The sequence below is a fragment of the Typopeltis vanoorti genome, chromosome 11 (assembly GCF_054136105.1).
Source record: "Typopeltis vanoorti isolate ZY-2024b chromosome 11, IOZ_Tvanoo_1.0, whole genome shotgun sequence".
In the NCBI taxonomy this organism is placed as follows: Eukaryota; Metazoa; Arthropoda; class Arachnida; order Uropygi; family Thelyphonidae; genus Typopeltis; species Typopeltis vanoorti.
Genome location: NC_143559.1, coordinates 12,530,683 through 12,553,874, shown reverse-complemented (window position 1 = coordinate 12,553,874; position 23,192 = coordinate 12,530,683). Strand labels below are relative to the sequence as shown.

The 23,192-nt window shown below is 35.2% G+C and overlaps 1 protein-coding gene across 2 annotated transcripts in view; it reads left to right on the top strand.

Annotated features, from left to right (window-relative positions):
• Positions 1 to 23,192, top strand: part of LOC150101307 (protein NATD1-like) — a 42,382-nt gene that overhangs the window by 4,249 nt on the left and 14,941 nt on the right. Inside the window, exon 2 of one of the 2 annotated variants that reach the window (XM_090400937.1) lies at positions 8,324 to 8,410. In XM_090400937.1, the coding sequence (XP_090257063.1) occupies positions 8,324 to 8,410 (87 nt within the window). Of the gene's footprint in view, positions 1 to 8,323; positions 8,434 to 23,192 lie in introns of both variants that reach the window. The other variant, XM_090400936.1, reaches the window with a different exon arrangement.

Below are 23,192 nucleotides of genomic sequence, written 5' to 3'. Positions count from 1 at the left end.
GTTTGTTTTCAGTTTCTCTAGGTGTTAATCAGACTCCAGGCTTCACTACCATAGGTCATTGTTGGGAGTACACATTGGTTATAGATTTTTCTTTTTAGACAATTTGGTAAATTGCTTTTAAATATCTCTGTAATGGTTAAAAACTTTCCATTCTGCTGTTATTCTAGCTGAAATTTCATTAACAAGTTTATTGTTGTTTGTAATGATTTATTATTATTATTATTATTATTATTATTAATATATTATTATTATTCATTATGAAGGAATTATTATTATTATTATGTCAGGAATAATAATATATTATTATTATTCCTGACACCTCCAAGGAGTCCGAGGACTCATCGTGGGAGGACACCTACAACTGTTTCAACTGATACAACTGTCTCAACCACTACACTGGACCCCTACTACGAATCATCTCCATCAATGCCATCTACCACCCATTTCCACCACCACCACAACTGGTATTCTATATCTGTAAATTGCGTGTGTTCTGAAGGGCCGATTTGTCTGTATGCGGGATGAAAACCCCCGAGTTTCCGGGAGAAAAAACCCTGCTACCTCCGTATGAGATCGGCTAACTCACCTTCGATTGAAAATCGTCCAGATAAAGATTCCTCCCATCGCAATGAGAATCGAACTTAGGCCTATTCCAATCAAAGGGTGCAATGTACCATCGTTCTTCCAATTGCCTTGGAATTTCTCTTGGATATTTGTATGTATTCACTATTTCAATCTGTCTTTGATTTATTTCAATTTGTTTTTGTTCAGAAGTATTTCCATTATCCAGACCGTCTCCATTTAATTCAATAATAATGTGTTCTAGTTCATTTGGTGTGATATTTTGGAATGATATCATCAGTGAATTATATTGCTTCTCCATCAACATTCAGTCCTCTTTTCTTTCAGTGAGATAGTCTCCCTGTCTGACTCCTTTTTATTTATTTCTTTTCCATTCAAATTTATTGAATGGAAAATTGTAAACAGCTAATGAACCTCTCTCATGAATATATGAGTTAATAAGTTAATATAAATATCTTTTTCTGTATATTTTTAAATCTTCAAGCATTTTCCACAGGCCTTTCATAATCTATGAAAGCTAAAGAAATTGGTATACTATATTCTTTTTTTTTTTTTTTTTTGTTACTCGATTTAAGGCTTTGTAAATGATCTAAAGTTGAGAAGGATGTTCTGAAACCTGCCTGTTCTTTTTTGGTTGATGAAAATTTAACATATTTTTTGTAAAAAGCTACTGGTAGAAGGATTTTAGGTCTCAAATTTCTTATGTCAGTTTTATCACCTTTCTTATATAGAAGGACGATTTTTCCAGTATTCCCACTCTTAGGGATTTTTTCCTGTGTAAACACTCAGTATACGATTTTGCTAGTTTTATGTACAAGAGATCTCCATTTTTAACATTTCTATTAGTATTCCATCAAGTCCAGGGGTGTCTTTCCATTTCTCATTCACTTCACCTTTGACTGTTTATTCATTATAGTTTTCAGTATCCTTTTCTCTATTGTTTTTCTCTTTTCTCTATTACCATAGAGAGTCTAACTTCTTGCTACTTTTCTATGATCTGTCTAAGGCAAAGGATCTGATCTCTGGTATTTCCTTTCCTAAAATGTTCTTGTTCCTCAGGCATCGCTGCCTCAACTTTGGTCTCAATCCTATTTAGAATGATTTTAAATAAAACCTTGCTTGCATGAGAGATTAAATTAATAGTTCTATGGTTCTCGCAATCCTTCTTATCTCCCTTCTTATGTTGTGATATGAAAACTGATTTCTTCCAGGCTCTAGGCTATGATCCTGTCTCTCATATCCTTGTAATCAATCTATGAAACACTCTTATCCTTCCATCCCCTGTAGCCTTAATTAACTATGCTGGAATTCCATCTGCACCTGAGACCTTATTGCTGTTAAGCTGTTTAACTGCTCTTTCAACCTCCATTAATGGAGATTGAAATGGAGGAAGTTCTAAATTTAAATTTTCCTGGTGAGAGGGCTCCTCCAAATTTACCTTATCCCCTCTGTACAGCAGAGGGGATAAGGTAAATTTACGATTTCCAGTTCTTCTGTTATTATTGCTCTATTTCTGTCTTTGATGACATTGAATATCTGCTTAAACTTGTGTTTTAGGTCATGAACTAAATGAAACATCCATTTAGATGTGCCTTCTCATCTGGAACTGTATCTCTTCACATTTATTAGTATAAAAATTTTCCTTGTTCCACCTAATGGTTCTTAGACTTCTTTATATAATCTCTTATATTCTTCAGTCCCTTGTCTCTCTGTTTCTCCAACTGCCTTCTTTCAATTAGATTTTATGTTGAATCTGATATCCATGGGTCTCTTGGTCTTTTTATTGTGCCAAGATACTTCTTGGTTGTACTCTGTATTATAACCTTGACTCCTTCCAAAGCATTTCCAATGAATTCTCCTCACTGGTCTCCAAAAGATCATCCATCTGAGTTGATGTTCCTTCTGTGAACCCACTAGGAATTACTCTGACATGCTTAACTTGGAGGTTTTGGAATCTTAGTCTTACTTTGGCTCTTACTAGCTGATGGTCTGTACCATGACCTGCTCCAGGACAAGCATGGAAGAGCATCAGAGATGATCTTCCACCATTGGATTGTCAGGATGTAATCAATCTGGTACCTTGACCTATCAGTCAGATGTCTGAGTATAGGTCCATCATTGGTGTTTCTGGAAGTAGGTATTGGTAATAACTAATCGGTTAGCATGGGCAAATTCCAATAATCTTTCACCATGGGTGTTACATTCACCCAGACCAAATGTGCTACACTCAGCACTTTTGCATCAAATTCCCCAAAAATTTAAAGTGCATCTTCCCTCCTTGGTAGGCAGGCCAAAACAGTAAGTTTTCATAAATTTCCTCACTCTCTTCATCAAGCCTATCTGTGGGGTGCATCAACTACCATGATTGGCATAGCTTTTATTCTAGCATGTTAATTATTAATTTCCCGTAGAAAAGATAGCAATGGTGATTTGTTTTTCCAAATGGGAAATATGTCATCTACATAGTGTAGCCAAAGAAAAAATTTGGATTAAAATTTATGACCCCCCCCCCCCCCTTCTTGAATGTTCTAGATAAGTGTAACAAATTCTGGAGATAGTGGGAAGCCATTTCCTGCTTGGAAAGTTTTTTTTTTTTTTTTTCTAGACAAATATCCAAACATAATATTAAATCTGAAAAATTCTGTTATACACAGAAATTCTTGAGATAAAAAAAATTCTAATTTCCCCCAGACTGAGATGCTGTTAAAAAGAAATGGTATCAAACCTAACTATAATATCTGAAGATTAAAGTTTTATATCTTTTTATTTTTAAGAGAAATTATGAGAAAATTTTTGCTCAAAAGTGTAGCATAAAATAAGTAAAATAGCAGGATAAGTGACTGATGAATGACAGATTAGGTTGGAACAAAAGTATATATCACTCATCAGCACATCACTCTTTTCTAAAATGCAGAGCTGTTAAATTGTTGGTGCCTAGAACCCATAAAATTACTACCCTGAAGTGATACTCCTACAAGAATTAAAACTATCATGCAAACATCCTCCATAAAATGGTTGTAACTCAAGAATTATCCAGAAAATCGCTGATAATTTTCTCTTTGCATCTGGCAAGAGAAGAAATCTACAAAATTCCTATTCTTTATATTATTTTATTATTACATGACATCTCCAAGTTGTCCAAAGATTCATTACAGGATGACACTGTACTCCACGCAGTGCCACTACCACTGTCTACATGCACACTGTGCCATCCACTAATAGTATTTTTGTATATAAGTTGTACATGTTCTCTGGCCATTTTACCAGTTTCTGAGAGAAAAGCCCTGCTACCTCCATATGAGATCAGCTAAAGATTCCTTTGGTCACACCAAGAATCAAGCTAAATTTTTTTCCAGTTAAAGGGGGGGTGCAGTGCAAGTGCATTTCTGAACACACAACAAAGATTCCGAGGAAATTCTAACTCACTGTCAAACAATTAAATCCAGTTACTTCTCCCTTCTCCTAAAGATAAATCTGGTAACATGTAATTTATCTTATCATGGTCAAACAGGAAAATGAGTCGAACAACATTTCAGAACATAAGAGCTATCATTTAATTTATGTAACCTCATAAATCTGAACCGACTCAATGTGCAATTGACATTAGCCATTGAGATCATTTGTAATACCACCAAATTACAACATAATAGTATTTATAATTATAATATTTTTTTTATTAGTAGACCTCCATGGAGTCAAGAGACCTTGACTTAAAAGCATTCACTGTCTCTCATGCAATCACATTCTCAAGCAATGCATTCCAATCACCCACCACTCTAAATGGAAAAAAAAATCTACTCCTCACACCCTCCTTACACAGTTTCCAAGGATGGCCTCTCATTCTCCCCATTTCCAGATATTCTATTAAAAATCTGATCCAAGTTAATCTGGTAAATTACCTCTTACAAAATGATATGTTTTGATCATGTCTCCCCTCTTCCTTTTATCCACTAGGCTCTGTAATTTGCTTTCTCTCAATCTGCCCTCATTTTCCACATTCCAGAGACCAGAAATCAACTTAGTCAATTGTCTCTGAACTCTCTCCGACAACTCATCAATCTTTTGAAATCCAGGAGACCAGTGGGAATCAGAACTATACTGATTTAAAATGAAGTGTATACGAGGGTGGTCTGAAAAGTTACCGGCCTAACAATGAAAAAACAAATTTATAATTTCAAAATTTTTTTTTTATTTTTCAACATAATCTCCCTTAAAACTAATATATTTATTCCAGCGATGCTCCAGCACCATTATCCTGTTCCTGTAGTGGTTCTCAGTAAGATCTAAAAAAATACCCCTCTGCAGCTGCAATCACTTTTTGATTCGAATAAAAATGACCAGCGAGGAAGAGGTTTTGTTTTGGGAAGAGATAAAGTCAGAGGGAGCCTAATCTGGGGAATAGGGTGGATGTTCCAACAATTCATAGTGTAGCTCCCTTAATTTTCCCATTGCCAAAACACCTTTGTGGGCAGGTGCATTGTCCTGATGAAAGATGATTTTTTGCTTCTGCAAACCAGGTCTTTTCTTACAAATTTTTTCTAGTCTAGTCTGGTTAAAAGATTGGAATAATATTCACGGTTATTGTTTTACCCTTTTCAAGTAATCAATCAACAGAATGCCTTTAGCATCCCAAAACACCAATGCCCATGACTACTGCTGATGGAACCGACTTTGTTTTCTTTGGTGCTGAACAACTGGCTTCTGTCATCTGTTTTGACTGCTGTTTGGATTCTGGTGTGTAATAGTGAATCCAAATCTCATCCATAGTAATAAATTGATGCACAAAATTAGTTTTATTCTTGTTAAAATGCTCCAAGTATTGTTCAGAGAATTTCATGCAAGTGCATGTTTGCCAGCCTGGTTGGCTGAGTGGCTAGCGTATCTGCTCTCCAGCCAAAAGGCTGCGGGTTCGAATCCCGCCGTGGGCATGGATGTTTGTGATTCTCTGTGGAAATAGTAGTGGTGATGGTGGACATTAGATGATGTAGATGAGGCGGTTTGTGTATGAAGTTTAGTGGTGGAGAGTTGTAGAGCCCTCCCTCGATGAGTCTTTGGACTCCCTGGAGGTGTCAAATAATAATAATAATAATCTGCTGTGAGCAAGCACAGCACCCATCTTGTGCAAAGCTTTTTCATTTGCAATTCTTCATGCAAAATATATCCTACACATTCTTTTGAAATGCCTATATTCTCAGCAATTTCATGCACTTTGACTCGCCGGTCATCCAATACCATATCTTGCACTTGATCAACGATTTCTCTTGTTGTTACACTTTTTGGACGTTCTTCACATGAATCATCTTCAAGGCTGGCATGGTCACGTTTAAACTCAGCAGCCCATTTCTTAATTGTCGAAAACGAAGAGAAGAGTGCCCATAAACGTTTATGAACTTCGAATGAATTTCGTTTGGCATTAAACCTTCTTTTACAAAAAATTTAGAGCTGCACGATACGCAATTTTATCCATTTCAAGGGACACAGACAACACTTTTACTTCAGACAGCTGTATAAAACAAACTACACCCTCATATGTCAAAAACATTCTGCTATTACTTCATGCTTTGCTGTTGTATACAAGTTTCTATGATGTTTTTCAGTCCCATGCTGAAGATGCTTTGATTAATAAAGTTGTGGTATAATGTATCAAATAAGACTGAAAGTCCCACGGTCATTTTTTTTTTTTGCTACATCAGATAGCACTAAACAGATTTGTAAAATACACAGAACATAGAAGAGTAATTATTGCTTTAAGTAATCAAGAAATTTCTGGTGGTATTTGTGGTACATCTTTAACAAATGTGTCGTAATGTAGAAATAATCCGATTTCAGCTTCCAGTTTATCCAAGGACACTAAATTTATTGGCAGTGATTCTCTTATCAATCCCAAAAATGTCTAAGTTCAGATGTTTTCCCACTGCAATCACAATTTTCAAAGTCTCTTGTTTGAATCATTGGTTATTGCTGGTAATCATAGATTACTACTGAGAACATTCATAGTATTCAAAGAGCTACGAATACTTTGAATACTCAGGAAATTACTTCAGTGAAGTAATTTCTGGTGCTAACTTTTACCACCATCTGAAGAAAAAGGTGAATTGGAAATTTGTTGAACTTTTTTTAAAACTTTTTTGTTCACGTTTCTCTTACTAATGTGGTAATCATTTTTATATTCTTAAGACTAAATGTTGATCACTTTCTATTTCAAATCCTCTGTACATCCTCATGTATTGGACCATTCTGAAGAACATACTATCAACTCGGTAGTTAACATAATCAATGATTTTCTTGTTTTTTTGTGTGTTCTCTTGATATATGAATATCTGTTGAAACATAGTGTTAGCAATGAATAGCCTATGTCCTGAATAGAAATCTACGTGCTTACCATTATTTTTTGCTCATCATTTTTCTTCAAGTTTTTCCAGAACATTTCTTCCTGTTTGCGATTCATTTTCTACGCTGCTGTTGGGATCAAAAAAAAGATACAATTTTTCCTTTGTCAGCTGTCCTTTCTAATGATTCAAAGAATGCCAGTCTCATTGGCCAAGTGGTTAGCATATCCATTCTCTAGCATGCTAAGGGTTGGATCCTGCCATGGTTGTATGAATGTCTTTAGGCAGGAGAAGAATTTCATTTCAAGTGAAAGACCGTCGCCTCATTTATTTGGAGGTCTAAAGTGGCCTGAAAAAAAGTGTCATATCTGCTATCTAGAGCAAGGCTTTTGGACTATGCAAACATAAATAAAACACACACAAAGTTGAAAAATTATGTAAATCCCTACATGCCAGGCAAAAACTTTACTCGTCGAAGATCTAGTTTTTTAATGATATGTACTAATAATTCAACAGGAGTTCTATGAAATGATTAATAGTGCTGTATTCTGGAGAAGTTGTTTAATTTTTATTAAATAAAAAGTGTTCCATTTTGTTTGTTTTGCAGCTACTCGCCAGCTTGCAAAATCTACTCGTCACTTTTATTATTAATAATAATAAATTATTAGCCTGCTCACAGTGTGAATATACTATAAATTTATAAACACCTTTTGTGTGGTGGGAGCCACTTAAATTTTTTTCAAAAAAATCCTTTACTTCATTACTGGTATCTTTGAATCATGAGCTCCAGTAAGTTGCATTTGCAAATTATCCATTTTGAAATTGCTCATATGATAACATTCTACACAAAACTACCTACCATTCAAGAAGTTTGCGTTTACTGGTGAATATTATAGCTACTCATTCTTTTCTCTGTTGTTTTGTGAATAAATAACGAGGAAATTTGATGCATAATTTATATAATTATATAATAATTATATAAATAAAATTCATAATTAATTATATAAACAAATTCATAAACTTGTACCTCACTAATATACGTAGTTAATGTACTGAATGTCAATGAAGTTGCATGCTAATTCAGGAGAGTGTTGTGTGCAGTAATTTTGGTGAGATTGTTTTTTTTTTCTTGTCCCCATCACTATTAAACTTCAGTTTTTTATTATTATTTTTTTTATATAAAAATATTTCATAATATAATTCTTACAAGATTTGGTGTTAGGATATGAAGTGAAAATATACTTGCATATACATAGTCACTATGTATTTTAATTAGCAGTGTGTATTTATTATATTGCAATCATTACAATGATTTTAGTATTCATTGTACTTTTTATGCATGAATCAATGACTGAAAGTGCAGTATACTTTTCACCATAACCATCACTCTGATATTTTCTTGTTACCTGCAGATAAAGCCATTTTGAAATATGAAGTGCTTGATTCTTCAGCTGTAGAACTTCAGCATACTGAAGTGCCTGAGTCATTTAGAGGTCAAGGTATTGCTAAGAAGCTAGCTGAGGTTTTAATAATTTCTTGCACTTTTATTATATTTTGATTTAATTATTTTAAATTTGAGCTAATATTTGCAAATACTATACTCATTTGTAATTTACAGATTTATATTTTGTATCAGTGATGTAGAGTTTGTGGACGTATAGCCTGGATTTGAAATATAGAAGGATTTATATAATGCTGATGGGCTGTACTTAAATGGATTCGATAGTGTGCAAGTGCCAAGTTAGGAAAGTGAAACTAATTAGAGTGGTACCAATTATATATTTGGTTTAATCCTTTATCCAAGTGTGAGCAAACTGTAAGCAAAAAAGGTGGTATAAGTTCTGATCACTTGCCTTAGTATCCCATAATGCAAAGCACATCTCCTTGCAGGCATGTATAATGCTCTGCATTAAGGGAAGGGTCACTACCCAGACCAGTTTCGACCTTTATTGAGGTACTAAAGCAACTGATCAGAACTTATTCCACCTTTTCCATGAGTTGCTCCAGTTCTGAAAATACTTCAGGTGCAAACTTCGTTTTGCTTACACTTGGATAAAGGAATAAACCAAATGTATAATTGATAGCATAGCCAAGTGAAAAAACTTCCATCAACTATCTCCAATCCAAAGAATTTTAATAAGATGTTGACACCTTTTGGCAACTGGTACATGGTGATATGACTTCTGCATTACTTCCACCTTAGTATCACCACCTCTGGGTCTGGTTCCCACTGTTGAGACCTCAATAAAGGTCAAAACCGGTCTGGGTAGTGACTCTTCCCTTAATGCATAGCATTATACATGTCTGCAAGGAGATGTGCTTTGCATTATGGGATACTAAGATGATGAGGAGTTATACCACCTTTGCCATGAGTTTCCCTAGTCCTGAATATATCCTGAATAATTGGTAGCATAGCCAAGTGAAAAAAACTTCTATCAATTAGGGTGGTGTGTGTGTGTGTGTCAGAATGATGAAAAAAGTGCAAAATCTAGTCTCAAGCAACATTATCAAATGGGGTACATGATTCAGGATGTGAAGGCGGTCAGGGAACCTAAGGGGGATGCAACAGTTTCTATATACTAATGCTAGAAGAATCAGGAACACGAGGGAGAAGTTTTTGGCATTAGTTAGTGCAATCTCGTCACAAGTTTATAGGCATTAGTGAGACTTGGCTGACAGCAGATCATGTGATTACAGGGATAGAATATGAAGGGTGTAGGATTTTCAGGGAAGATATTGTAGACAGGATGGTGGAGGGGTGTGAGGCCAATAGGACAAAACAACAAAACATACAGTTGGTTGTCGCTGTAGGCTAGGGGGGGTTCCACTGATGATGTGAAAGATATGCATCAGCAAATTAGTAAAAGTGTAGGTTAAGTAATTATTATGGGGGGACTTCAATTATAGAGACACAGATGAAAAGGAAGAAAGATAACATGGCAGGAAGTATTGACACAACTACTGAGATATAATTACTTGAAGCACCATGTGATGGAGGGGACTCAGGATATGAGAGTGTTGGATCAGGTCATAGGATCAGAAGATCTTTCCATAACCAAGGTGGCCATATTGCCTCCAGTTGGGAAGAGCGATCATGTGGTCTTAACATGGGAGGTTGCATAATATATGGAATTTTCAGTCAAGAAGCAGTATATGTGGAACTATAAGAGGTAATTATAACAAGCTTAGGGGAGGCAGCTTGAAGTAGTGCTGTGGCATAAAAATGTGCAAATGAAGGATGTTCACAGTACATGGAGGATGGATTAAGTAGGAGTTAAATGAATGACAGTAGGCTCATGAATAGTACCAGGGTCAAGCAAGAAAGGTGATCAAGTGTGGTAAGGGAAGCAAAATCAGATTATGAGAAGAAATTAGCCAAGCAGACCAAAGGAAATCACAAATTCATTCGTTAAGTGGCAAGAAAGAAGAAGAATGACTGACTGTGGAAGGATAAATTTATGAAGTGCTGATGGTAGTGAAGCAGATGAAATAATTGAGTTACTGAGTGACTTTGCAAGAATATATCATGCAGTGAGGATATTGCTGTGACAGGAACTTTGTGAGAATACAAGTTGATGAATTGGAGGTACTTTGGATATTGCAGAATCTTGATGCAAATACAGCCATGGGATATCGACTTGCATTTCATGAGAATTTTCAAGGGAACTGGAAGTGCCGCTGACTGGACTGTTTAACTCAAGTCTCAGCTCTGGTAAAGTCTTATGGGAGTTGAAGGAGGTGGGGGAACGATTCCTTTGCTTGAAGGAGGCTCTAAGACTGGGAGCAAATTATAGACCAGTTGGTATTTAAGAACAATAGTAAAAGTAATGGAAAAGTTGGTCAAAGAGAGAATTTAGGGAATGGGTGGATAAGAATGATACACTACAAGCAGTAGCATTGCTTTGTGAAAGGTTGGTCATGCTTCAGTAATTTACTAATTATTTATAATAGACTGACAGCCAGGGCCGTCACCAGATTAGATTGCACCCTGAGGCAAACAATTAAATATCATCCCTGATGGATTATAAGGCAAAAATATAAGAAAATCTCCAATTGCTATTTTGTTTTTATTACCAGAGAAACATTAATGCAAAACGATTACATAATAATATTAATATTACACAATAAAACTGTTTATAAGCTCTTCTAAATTTAAATTTTAAGCTATGCCCACCTCTATTGATATAGTTGCTAGAGCAACCAATCTTTGGATCGTTCTGTTCGCAAATCATTTTTAATCAGTTTAAGCATGGAAAAACTTCTTTCCACACTTGCTACAGTAATAGGAATTGTTAGTGTAGCGACAGCGCCTACCGCAATATGGCTGAGCGAGTTCCCTTATTAAGCTGCACCATAAGGCAGGCTGCCTCTATGCTACACCCTGTCAACTGTACTGCTGACAGCCAAGTTGGATAAAGGGAATACATGATGATACTTTTGGTTTTTGACAGCATACCACTTGGAATTCTGTAACACAAATTGGATCGAAGAAGGATGGATATAAGCATGGCTGATGGACAATACCAAAAAAATAATATATGAAGCAGAATCCAGGAGAAGGCAGGTGACTAGCAGTGGGCTACAAGGATCTGTGCTTACAAAATGATATAGGAAATGATTTCAAGAAAAATGTTCAACTTTTGCTGATGATGCAAAATTGGAATGCAATAATAGTTAAGGTGATGTAGAGAGCTTACAGGATGATTTAAATAAATGAACATGATAACATTATGGCAAAAAAAAAAAAAAAAGAATCCCTTTAGTGTTACATGGTCCAAGGACTCATCTTGGGAGGACATGCTACTCTACTTTACTAAATACATCTCACCCTCTCCACTACAACTTAATTATCCAAGTACAACATCAGCGCCATCTATTGCCCATCAACAACAGTATTTTTTGTCGGTAAATTGCATGTGTTCTGAAGTCCAATTTGTCTGTATGTATTATGGAGAATACAACTGTGTTAGAATTAATTACTTTAATTTCCCAATGTTCCAACCTTCATATTAAGGTCATCATCTGGAGTATGCACGCACACACACAGAGAGACAAGCTATATTACATTTCAAACAGTATGCTAATGAGACAATGATTTGATCAACTGTTATTCTACTGGCCTGACTTCTAGTGGAGGAAAAAAATTCAAAGCTATATTTTCTATTAAAACAGAGAAAATTCATATAGATAGTTTTATTGCAGCAAAAGCGGCATCCTAATTTAACATGAAAGGTGTTATATTAGAGTTAAGATCCTGGATTACTTACAGTCCTATTTATAATTAACTCTTAGATGAAAAGATTATATGGGTAGAGTATGTGCCTTCCATATTCTTTGGATTTTTAGACCATCATTATTGTTAAGATATTAGGGTGGTTGACACTAGTGTCAACCACCATAATGTGACCATTCTATAATTAAAGGGATATCAGATAAACAGAATACAGAAATACAGCTTTAATGCCACCTTTTAAACCTCCTGCAAAATTAAAGAACTTATTCAACTTATCTAAGGATCCACTTCCTCTGCTGGCCCACCCTGAGTATACCATATTCATTGCACCTGTAATTTGCTCTATATAGGTGAAACAGGACACACAATTCTTATCTGAAAAAAGAACATAAATGGCACATTAAATATAATAACTATAGTGAATCCAGCCTTTTTAATCACCCTAATCTTAACAATAATGATGGTATAAAATAGGGTTTGATTATATAGAGAAACCTGTGAAGAATTCATGACTAAATTTAACATACGTAAACCACAGTAGTAGGTTTTTTATTATTTATATAGGGTTTATATAAAAACCGACTTTTGAAAAAATCAGTTTTCGAAATTTTACAAAAAAAAAAAAAACAATATAATTAAAACAGTAAAAAAAAAATTTATACTTATTTAAAAAATTTTCAGTTTATTTAATACTCATGGAACTACAAAAATATAACAAAATAAAATATATTCTATAGAAAACCAAAAACTAAAATAACTAAAATCCATACAAAATATAAATTATAAATTTTTATTTCATTTCATTTACTTATTTTTCTTCAGGAAATATGATTTCAAAAAACATAAAATGTCCACTGAATGAATACTTAATCTTGTTCTTATTCTAGATACAAAATTGCCTGAAATAGAAAATACTCTCTCACTGGCTACTGAACTTGGTTTTATTGTTTTAAGGGGATCAGATTCTTCGTTCTTTTATTGGTTGCCTCAAATACTGAAAATTTGGCCTTCAGTCTCTTTGGATTTGATATTATTTCTTCAGGTTCCTCAAGAAAACTATGAATTATTTTTCCATGGCTTCTTTTAGAGTATTGCCCTAATTAATAGTTTCTCTCTCTCTCTGATATATTAATCATCGGAATCTGTTTCCATACAAGAATTTGGATATATTCTAGACAACATTTTTCCAGATAACTTAATAATATCGAGTTTTGAAGCTAGTGGAAATACGCTAGATTTCTTTGTTGAAATGTTTTGTGGATTTTTCAAATATAGCAAAAGGGTTACCAATCCAGCTTGTCTTTTTTCTTGAATTTGTACTTCTAAAGCATTTAATAATTGGAACTAATTTCAATGTCTAAATTTTTTAGTTCATTTAACAGAAATTCAAATATGGCTTCATTTGTTAATAAATTGGCATCTCACTGTTCTAAGACTTCAGCTGCTAAATGTACTGGTCTCAACACTTTAAGAAGCTCCATGATTTTAGGATATTGAGCTTCATTCCACATATGAGAAGAACCAACATCATTCAAAGCTAAAACAACACATTCTTTTAATGTTATTAATCTTTCAATCATGGTCTCTAAACTCTTCCATCTCATTTGGCAGTCAAGAATCAGATTTAATTCCTTTCCTTTTTTCTTGTTTTACATAATTCTGAAGGATGCTATCTCTTACGGGAGATTTTCTTCAAAAGATTTTCTAAAATAATTTAGAAAATCTTTTCAAGATTGCCATAGTCATCTTCACACTCTGTGTCACTTCAGATTCCTCACTTGTAACACACATACATTGGTTTCAAGTCAAAATATTAACTTTTTAATTAAATTATTAATTTTTACATATTAAAACAGACAAATAAGTCAAGTTTGCGCCTGCACAAATTGCAAGTCTAGATCACTAATTAGTGATCAGCTCTAATCACTAATCTTAATATTTAAATATTAAGGTAAATATTAAGATTAGTGATCAGAGCTTATTCTACTTTTACCATGAGTTACCTTGGTCTTGCATTACGTGCAGACACAAACTTGACTTATTTGTCTGTTTGCCTACTTGGGAAATGGAGTAAAACCAGTTTAAAATAGCTTGGTATCTTTAACATTGTGTGTGTGTGTGTGTGTACTCCAGATGATGACACCTTAATATGAAGTTCGAAATGTCAGGAAATAAAATAATTAATTCTAAGATGGTTGTAGTCTCCATAACTTGTCTGAAATGAAAAAAAAAAAGATAATGGAAGTTAGTTTAATATGGAAGAGTGTAAATTATGCATTTTGGGCTAAAAAAATTATAAACTGCACGACATTGATGGAGCTGTATTTATTCCAGGAAATTGAGGGTAGGCATTTGGGGATGGTGGTAGATAGAATTGAAGTTTAGATGGCATATTGCTAAGGTTACCAAGATAACTGACAAAATTACATGGTTATTGAAGAACATAGTAACAAACGGAGATAGGGACATTATTGTTCTTCTTTATAAGTCCTTGATATGTCCACATCGGGATTAGTCTGCTCAGGTCTGTCTGGTCACCTGAGTTTTTTGAGGATGAGGAAGTAGTGGGGAGTTCAATTATGTGGCTTTCATCCACAAAAGGTTTATTTGTACCATGGGTGGGCTAAATTTTTTTTTTTTTTTTTTTTTTACATAGTCTAGAAACCCTGCTCTAGAGACCAAACATTGAACTATTTCAAGCTACTTCAAGTCTCCAATAAGCAAGGCAGTGGTGTTACACTGGACAATAGAATTTATCTCCCACCTAAAGACAATGACATCCATGGCAACACAACACAAACCCTTAGCCTGTTTGGTTCTGGAGTAGACACAATACTCTTCCAGTCAAACTTGCAAAACAGTTAATTTAATTACAAAAATTTAGTGATTGGAGTTTAGTCAGTCTTTTACTTGAATATAATATAACTTGTTTTCTTTAATTAAATCTAGATATTGTTCTTAAAAAACTGCAATTTTTATTGGTCTTTGACATCATGTAAAATGACAGTGACAAATCCATTGTTGCAACTGACAGCCATACATTTGACACTGATTCTGATAAAGATGCATATGGCGTATAAACAGCTTTCTGATTCCATTAATTTTTACAACAGGAGTTCAGCCTCATTTTTTCTATTATATATTTTTTTTGTTTGCTTGTTTCTACTATATTAGCTTACTTTCTAAATCGTTCAGCTGTAAGCATAATATTTTTGCAACAAAGTTGTACAGCTATCAAAGATGTAAATACATTCTGTTTTTCTAATAATAATTAAAGTAAACATACCTGAAGACCAAAACAAAAATGTGATTTAATATAACCAATCCCCTGGCATACCCTGAAGAGGAGTTACAGAGCTCCTCAGTGGTAGGCTGTAGTATTTGTTGAGCAGTAAAATAACATTGCACAGCAGAAAGTGTAGCATAATCTTTGACTTTCTGAAATCCAGTATAATCCAAGAATAATATGCATAAAAATATTATAATTTCTAAAATTATCACAGAAGATATTATTAATTGAAATTCAGCTGAAAATAACAAGTTTTTCATATTTGAAACATACTACTGGAAGCAGTCCCAACTGAAGCCTCCATAAGAACAATGCTATTCTAGAAGAAATTCACTATAGAAAACCACTGTAACAAACTATTCCTGTAGTATCTTAAGATTTTGCTATAGTAAAATAGCATATGCTTAGTATATGCTGACTGCATATACTAAGATGTACATCACTCTGCAAATGGTGCCCATACTCATGACTTCTGACGAATCTTATCCTTGATGGTCATGAGTGCTAGTCTGTCACCGGTCTACTCATTTCCTCCATTCACACACTGAAAATTTATATCAAATTTATGGATGTGAATCAAAATATTGGTTATCACCAATACTTACACAATATGCATAGGCTATAAGTATTATTTACATGGTTATGTCTCAGTCTTTCTTCGAAAGTTAATTGTATGTATGGAAGAATTAGTACCCTAGTTTTCAGTGTGATGTGGACAGGGTGGGTGTGCTAGTAGTGTGCGGCACCTGTGTGCAAAACTTTAGTTGGCACCCCTACAATAAAACTGAGATACTTTTTTTAAAGTATTTCCTCCTCTTTGGCACCTTTACTATCCTGGTGCCTGTGTGTGTGTCGCACACATTACACATATGGCAGGCATGCCCCTGGATGTGGAGACATTGGAGAGGGTCTAGAGGCGAGTGCCTAGGACAGTATCAGCACTATGGACTGCTGACTGTGGAGAGAGAGAGGTTGAAAAAATGTGGATTGCTGAGTTTGGTGGATAGGAGGAAAAGAGGTGATATTGATAGAGACATTTAAGTTGGTGAGAAGATTTTATTGGATTAATCCAGATGAGATTATAAATAAAAAGAGTAGAAAGCAATATGGGAAAAACCAGTTCCTTCTTTTGCATGCTGCTTGAGAAAGTTTTCTCCCACCAATTCAATAAATCTCTCTTATTCTTATCATGAGAGTTCTCTTCTACCCAATCAATATTTGGATGATTAATCACCATTAATGAGCACTTGTTTAGCACCCATAAGACTAAATTGCGATACATTTCTTCATGCCCTGCAACTGAAGGGCCAGGTCTGTAGCAACACCCCACCATGTATTTCATTCTCTAAGCCTCCACTTCACACCAGATAGCCTCAAACTCACTGCTAACATGGGACATTGTTACCATCATTGTTTTCTTGCATTTCTACCCTAACTGGACTTAAGTCATCTGATATTATTAGTATGAACCCCCCCTCCTCTCCTATCTCTTCTGTCATTCCTAAAAATAGTATGCCCATTAGACTCTGTCCCATTGACCATGTATCTGATTCTGATAGTTAGGTTTCACTAATGCCAACAATCTTAGGCCACATCATATTCAATAAAGCAACGAACTCAACCCCTTCGTTTCTAATGTTCCTAGCATTTGTGTATAGACGTAACAAATTACCACCTAGGCCTATTCTTATAACTAGATATGCAATCTATTTGGCCTTGTTGTAGACCTTCTCTTTTCATTCCTGAGACATACTCAAAAGGTCTGAACGTATATTTCCATCCCTTCACCAGATGCATAACCATGTTCGAACCCATTCATATCTTTATCATGTTTGCACCCATAGCTGAACTTTCATACACATTTTCCCCATTTCTCCCTTGATGATCTATTTTCCCCAACTCTCTGCATTATGTCTAATTCCAATAAGTAATTCTTCCAGGATATTGATGTCAAATGAATTCAAGTGCAGGTGGTCCCTCTTATACAAGTCTTTTCTGACATAAAACGTACTTCACACATCTAAAAACTTGCATCCATTTCTTCTACACAGCCTACACATGGAATCATTTGCTATCATTGCTCTCCTTCTTAACTCAGTACTGGCTTATCTGGATAGCAAACCTACAATTTTTACTCTCTCACATTTCTTTCTTGCTTCTTCCAACACACCTTTTATTGGATCTTTTATCCTCTTTCACACTGTATTTGTCACTACTTGAATTATTAGTTGGCATACTGACAAGTAGCAGACTAATTTGGAGGAAAACTGTGGATAGGAGATTAATAATGATGTAAACATGTAGCGCTGTTATAGTAGTCTGAATACCCCTTGAAGGTATTCAGACTACTATAATTCAGGAAATTTATGATGTGTAATGTGAATTTCACCCACAAGGCAAAGTTGTAACAGTATGGTTAGCAAGAATGTTAGGACTGATTTTTTGCTTAGAGGGTGGTTGAACAGGTGAATTGAGTTGTCAGAGGTAGTTGTGGGTGCTTCATCAGTGAATGAGTTTAAGGAGAGGTGTGATAGGTATTGTATGAATAATGGATCTCCCAGGATGAGTCTTCTAACTCCATGGAGATACCTGTATAATAACACCTGTTATGGAGATACTTTAAGACTACCTGAAGTAAATTGTTTTATTTTGAATTTCCTCACCAGAAATTGTCTTAAATTTTAACTGTCTCCTGTACATTATTTTTTTTTGTTGAGAAGAGATATATATAGTTCCAAAATAAAATAATATATACACAAAAAAAATAAAAATAGAAAACTCTCTCACATTTCTTTCTTGCTTCTTCCATACCTCTGGATTTTGTCAACATTGTTATCACTATGACTACTGCAATGTACGCTATATATTATAGTACTGTAGGTACTATAATATATAGTGTCAAAGCTAGATGCTCTGGAAATCTATTTGTACATTCCTTCAGTACCCATACTGAAGGAATGTGCAAAACAGCAGTGTGCCCGACCTGGTTGTTCATCTTGAGTTTCATCATATGCAAAGATTCCAAATAAGTCAAAGAAGAGCAAGTTAATTTCATTATGAAAGGAGAGCTAAGCCCAATGCAGTGAATTATAGGCCAGTTGAGTATCTTTGGTTTGTGGCTGGTAGGAAATGTTGGTTAGCAATCATATCCAAAGGTGGGAACCTATATAAAGAACAGCATGGTCTATTAAAGGTAGGTCTTGTGTTAACAATCTGCTGATATTCTATAATTATGAGAGCAAAGTTAGATAAGGGGAATGGATATACCATGATATCTCTGGATTTTGCCAAGCCATTTGATGGGATTCCACCTGTGAAGTTGTGATACAAACTCAGAGGGATGGGTTTATAAAATAAACTTTTGGAGAGTGGCTAACTAACAGATATCAGAACTGTAGTGCTGAGTCTGTTGAGGAAATGGGCGACTAGTAGTGTACTACAGAATTCTCTACTTGGACCACTGTTGTTTATAATGTTAATAATACAACCCCTGGCAAAAAGTATCCAATCAACATTGTTATCCCTATGATGACTGCAATGTATACTGTATATTTCTTGGAAAGTTTAACATATAGGCATTCTAGCATTAAAGAAATGAAATAACTCGCTTTAAAATATAAAAAGAAAGAAAAATTTTTTGTATGATTTTAAAGGCTAATTTAAAGAAAATAAATTATCTGTGTTAGAAAAAAAAGTATCCGATCAAGCTGACAGTTTGAAATAAGTGATCACTGAGGAAACAAACCTATTTCCCAATATGCAAATCTACAATTGTCTATGCCTGTGTAAAGCACAAATAAAACGTTTATAAGGAGAATCGTGATTGCAGAATCTGAATTCTATCTGCAGTGTTAAAGAATGGCCCCTATGAAAAAATCTTTGAGCAATTTAAAAAACAGAATGATTGAATATCTGAAAGATGGAATGTCTCAAAGACAAGTAGTTCATCATCATCATCATTATCAAATTACTGCCATGTACCCTCAAGCAGTGTATAGGATATGATAGTACTACATGAAAAATTTACATCATTACAAACTTCCTATCTACAATTTTCCTCCAAATCGGTCTGTTACTTGTCAAGACTCCAACATTATCAGATCTTATATTTCTATTGTCTAAAGCACTTTTACAGTATCAATTCACCTATATCTTGGTCTTCCTCAGGGTCGTTTTCCTGGCAACCTGGCAGAGAACACTTGTTTTGCTACTCTTTCCTCATCCATTCTGTTTAAGTGACCATACCACCTTAGATTAGCTCTGCTAACGCATTCCTGGATGCAGACAATGTCAAGTTCTTTCCTAATATCCTCGTTTTTAATATGATATTGCCATTGATGCCATCTGTTCACACTTCTAATCTTTCTCAAGACTCTCATATCTGCAGTCTCAAGTCTTTGGTCAAGTGTTTTACTTCTGACCCAGCTCTCAGATCCATAAGTTAAAACTGACTTGAACACTGTCTTGTATACAGATAATTTGGTGTTCCGACTAATTTCTCTCTTATTCCATATGAATTTATTCAGTTGACTTCCTACAATACCAGCTTTGTTGATTCTATTGTCTATTTCCATATTTAATTTACCATCTTCACTAAAAATCGTGCCTAAGTAGCTGAAATGTTTTACTTGTTCCAGAGGTTTAACATCTCCAATTTTGATATCAGGTTTAATAACTTTCCTTCATAATGTGATCCATATAGATAATGAATAACAGAGGGGATAATGTACATCCTTGTCTTGCACCAGATTTAACATTAAACCATCTTCCTGTACCTCCTTCAATTCTAACTGCTGACTTACAACTCAAATAAAGTATTGCTTGATATAATGCCCCATTGACACGATATAACTGTAGCGTATTGAATAGATTCTCTCTTGGCACCTTGTCATGTGCCCTTTCCAGATTGACAAAACTTAAATATAGTTCTTTGTTATATTCCCATACTTTCTCAACTATTTGTCATAAAGTGAAGATCTGATCCTGACAGCCTCTATTTGGCCTGAATCAAGCTTGTTCTTCACCAAGCTTTTCTTCCACAATTCTTCTCAACCGTTTCTCAAGTACTTGCATAAATCTTGCCAGGAACACTCAGAAGAGAAATACCTCTGTAATTCTCACATTCAGTTTTATTTCCCTTTTTATATATGAGTACTATGAGAGCTCTACTCCAATCAACTGGAATTCGCCCCTCTGTCCAGGCTTTCTGAACTATGCAGTGCAGCCACTGTATGACTTATACCACCATACTTCAGCATTTCTGGTCGAATATCATCTACTCCTGCTGCCTTTCCACATTTGCCTTTGATGGCTTTTTCTATTTCAAGTATGGATATGTATTCCTGACTGTATGCCTGTTGTGTGTTTTTTACCACTGTGCTATCACTGCTTGTTTCATTTAGCAATTTTTCGAAGTAATTACTCCATTCTTCAAGGATATATTTTTCTCCTGTTTTCATGTAACCTTTATCATCTCTAACTCCTTTGAAAGCACTCTTTCCTCCATTTCTAAGCTTCTTGAACAACCTCCAGAATATCTTACCACCTTTTTGATATTTATTTTTTATGTTCTTGTCAAAGTCCTCCCATGACTTTTGTTTAGCTAGTTTTACACAGTGTTTAGCTTTCTTACATTTGTCTCTGTATTCTCTAAGAGCACAAGCTGACTTATTTTGCCAGGAGTTGGTGAAAAGTTCTTTGATGAGTGCATTAATACCAAGGCTAAATTTTCACCCTCATTTACTGTTTGGGGTTGTATAGCATCACGAGGTATTGGAAAACATCATGTTACGTACGTTCAACTCCTAAGTCTACAAAGAAATTTTGGAACATTTTTTGGTTCCTGGTTTTGAAAAACGGTTCCAGGATTGCAATGACTTCATTTTTCAAGATGATAATGCATCTTGTCACTGCAGCAGATGAATCAAGAACTGTGGAGTTCTGATTTTTCTATCCTTGCAGACACCACATGCTGCTCTGGCTGAATCAATCAGGGTTTTCTTCAAGGATTGCACTGAATCTCCAAGGTTTGGTTCCTGTTCTCAAACTCTTTCATTTTTTCTTCAATAATCTTTGTGTATTTTAGTCTCACATCTGAAAGCTGCTCAACTTTTATTCACTTTAAAACTTTCTTACATGTTATTCTTTTCAATGTGAAATTCAATTTTATCCTGCTCAAGACTAAATAGTGATCGCTTCATTTCAAATCCTCTGTACACTCTGGTGTCCTGCACCAGGCAGAAAACATCACTTTCAACAATAACATAGTCAATGAGACTTTTCTTATTCCTTGCCTCTTCTCTCCATGTGAATTTGTGCACATTTTTATGTTGGAACATGGTGTTAGTAATAACCAGTCCATGACTTGAGCAGAAATCCAACAGGTATTTGCCATTATTATTAGCTTTGCTCTTTTCTCCAAATTTTCCCAAAATATTTTTGTATGTCTCACAATCATTTCCTACTCTGCTATTTAGATCCCTAACAAGGACCAACTTTTCCTTTTTCATTGTGTCAGTTGCATTTTCTAAAGCATCAAAAAATTCCTCCACTTCTACCTTAGTAGAACCTTCTGTGGGACCATAGGCACAAATAAGTCTCATTGTCCAGTTCCCCATTCTCATATTTGCCCACATCACTCTACTTGACACCATCTGCCATTCAAGAAAATTAGCCTCGTATTTAGTGTTGAATACTATGGCTACTCCTTCTTTTCCTTGATTGTCATTGCCTGAATATAACATTTTGTATTTATTGCCCAGAAAGATTTCACCAGTTTTTGTCTTTTTTGTTTCAGTCACCCCTATTATGTCGATCTGGTACCTATCCAGTTCCTCAGCTAGCTACATTTCTTTGCCATTCAGGCTTCTTATGTTGATAGTACCAATCTTCAGTTTTGGTGATATTGAGTTGGGGGTGTGTTTTAGGGTTTGTTCCAGTAGCTGACTTTTCGTTGTTCGCCCTTGTTCCCTGGCGAAAACAACGGGGGGGCCTTGTTTAACCGGGCGACACCCCAGCCGGCATGAAATTCTGTCATGTTGTACCATCATTATATATTTTCTTTTAACCAATAAGAATACAATTTGGTCGGCTAAATCCCAAATTGTCAGCTTGACAGATTGACACTGGCAGAATAAAATATACAGTTGGGTGCTGCTATAGACCAGGTGATGGAATAGATGGTGGAGATGGTATGCATAAACAAATTGATGAAATGAGTGGAAGGAGGGTAATTATTATGGGGGATTTCAACTATGGTAACATTGATTGGAAGGAGGAGAGGACACATGTGAGGAAGGAAATGGATTTTATTCAATTATTAAGGGATAACTATCTGAAACAGCATGTCATTGAAAATACTAGGGGTGTGAGAGTGCTTAACCTGGTAATTGCATCTCAAAATTTGACTGTAATGAATATGACCATGTTGCCACCTATTGGTGAGAGTGATCATAAGGTCTTGACCTGGGAGGTGGCTAAAGGTGTGCAATTTGTGATTAAGACAGGGTATATGTGGAATTACCATGCTGGCAAGTATGACAAGCTTAGGAGATTGCTTGGATCAGTGCCATGGCATGTACAACTGCAAGGGCTGAACGTTGTAAATGGATGAATAACACCATTAAGCTTGAGCTGCAAAAAAAGAAACAACTGTGGAGGGAATTTAAAGAAAGGGGTGACCTGCAGGCACATGAACGGTATAAAGTGCAGGCCAGAAGGGTAACGAGTGTGGTAAAAACAGCAAAAGCCAATTATGAAA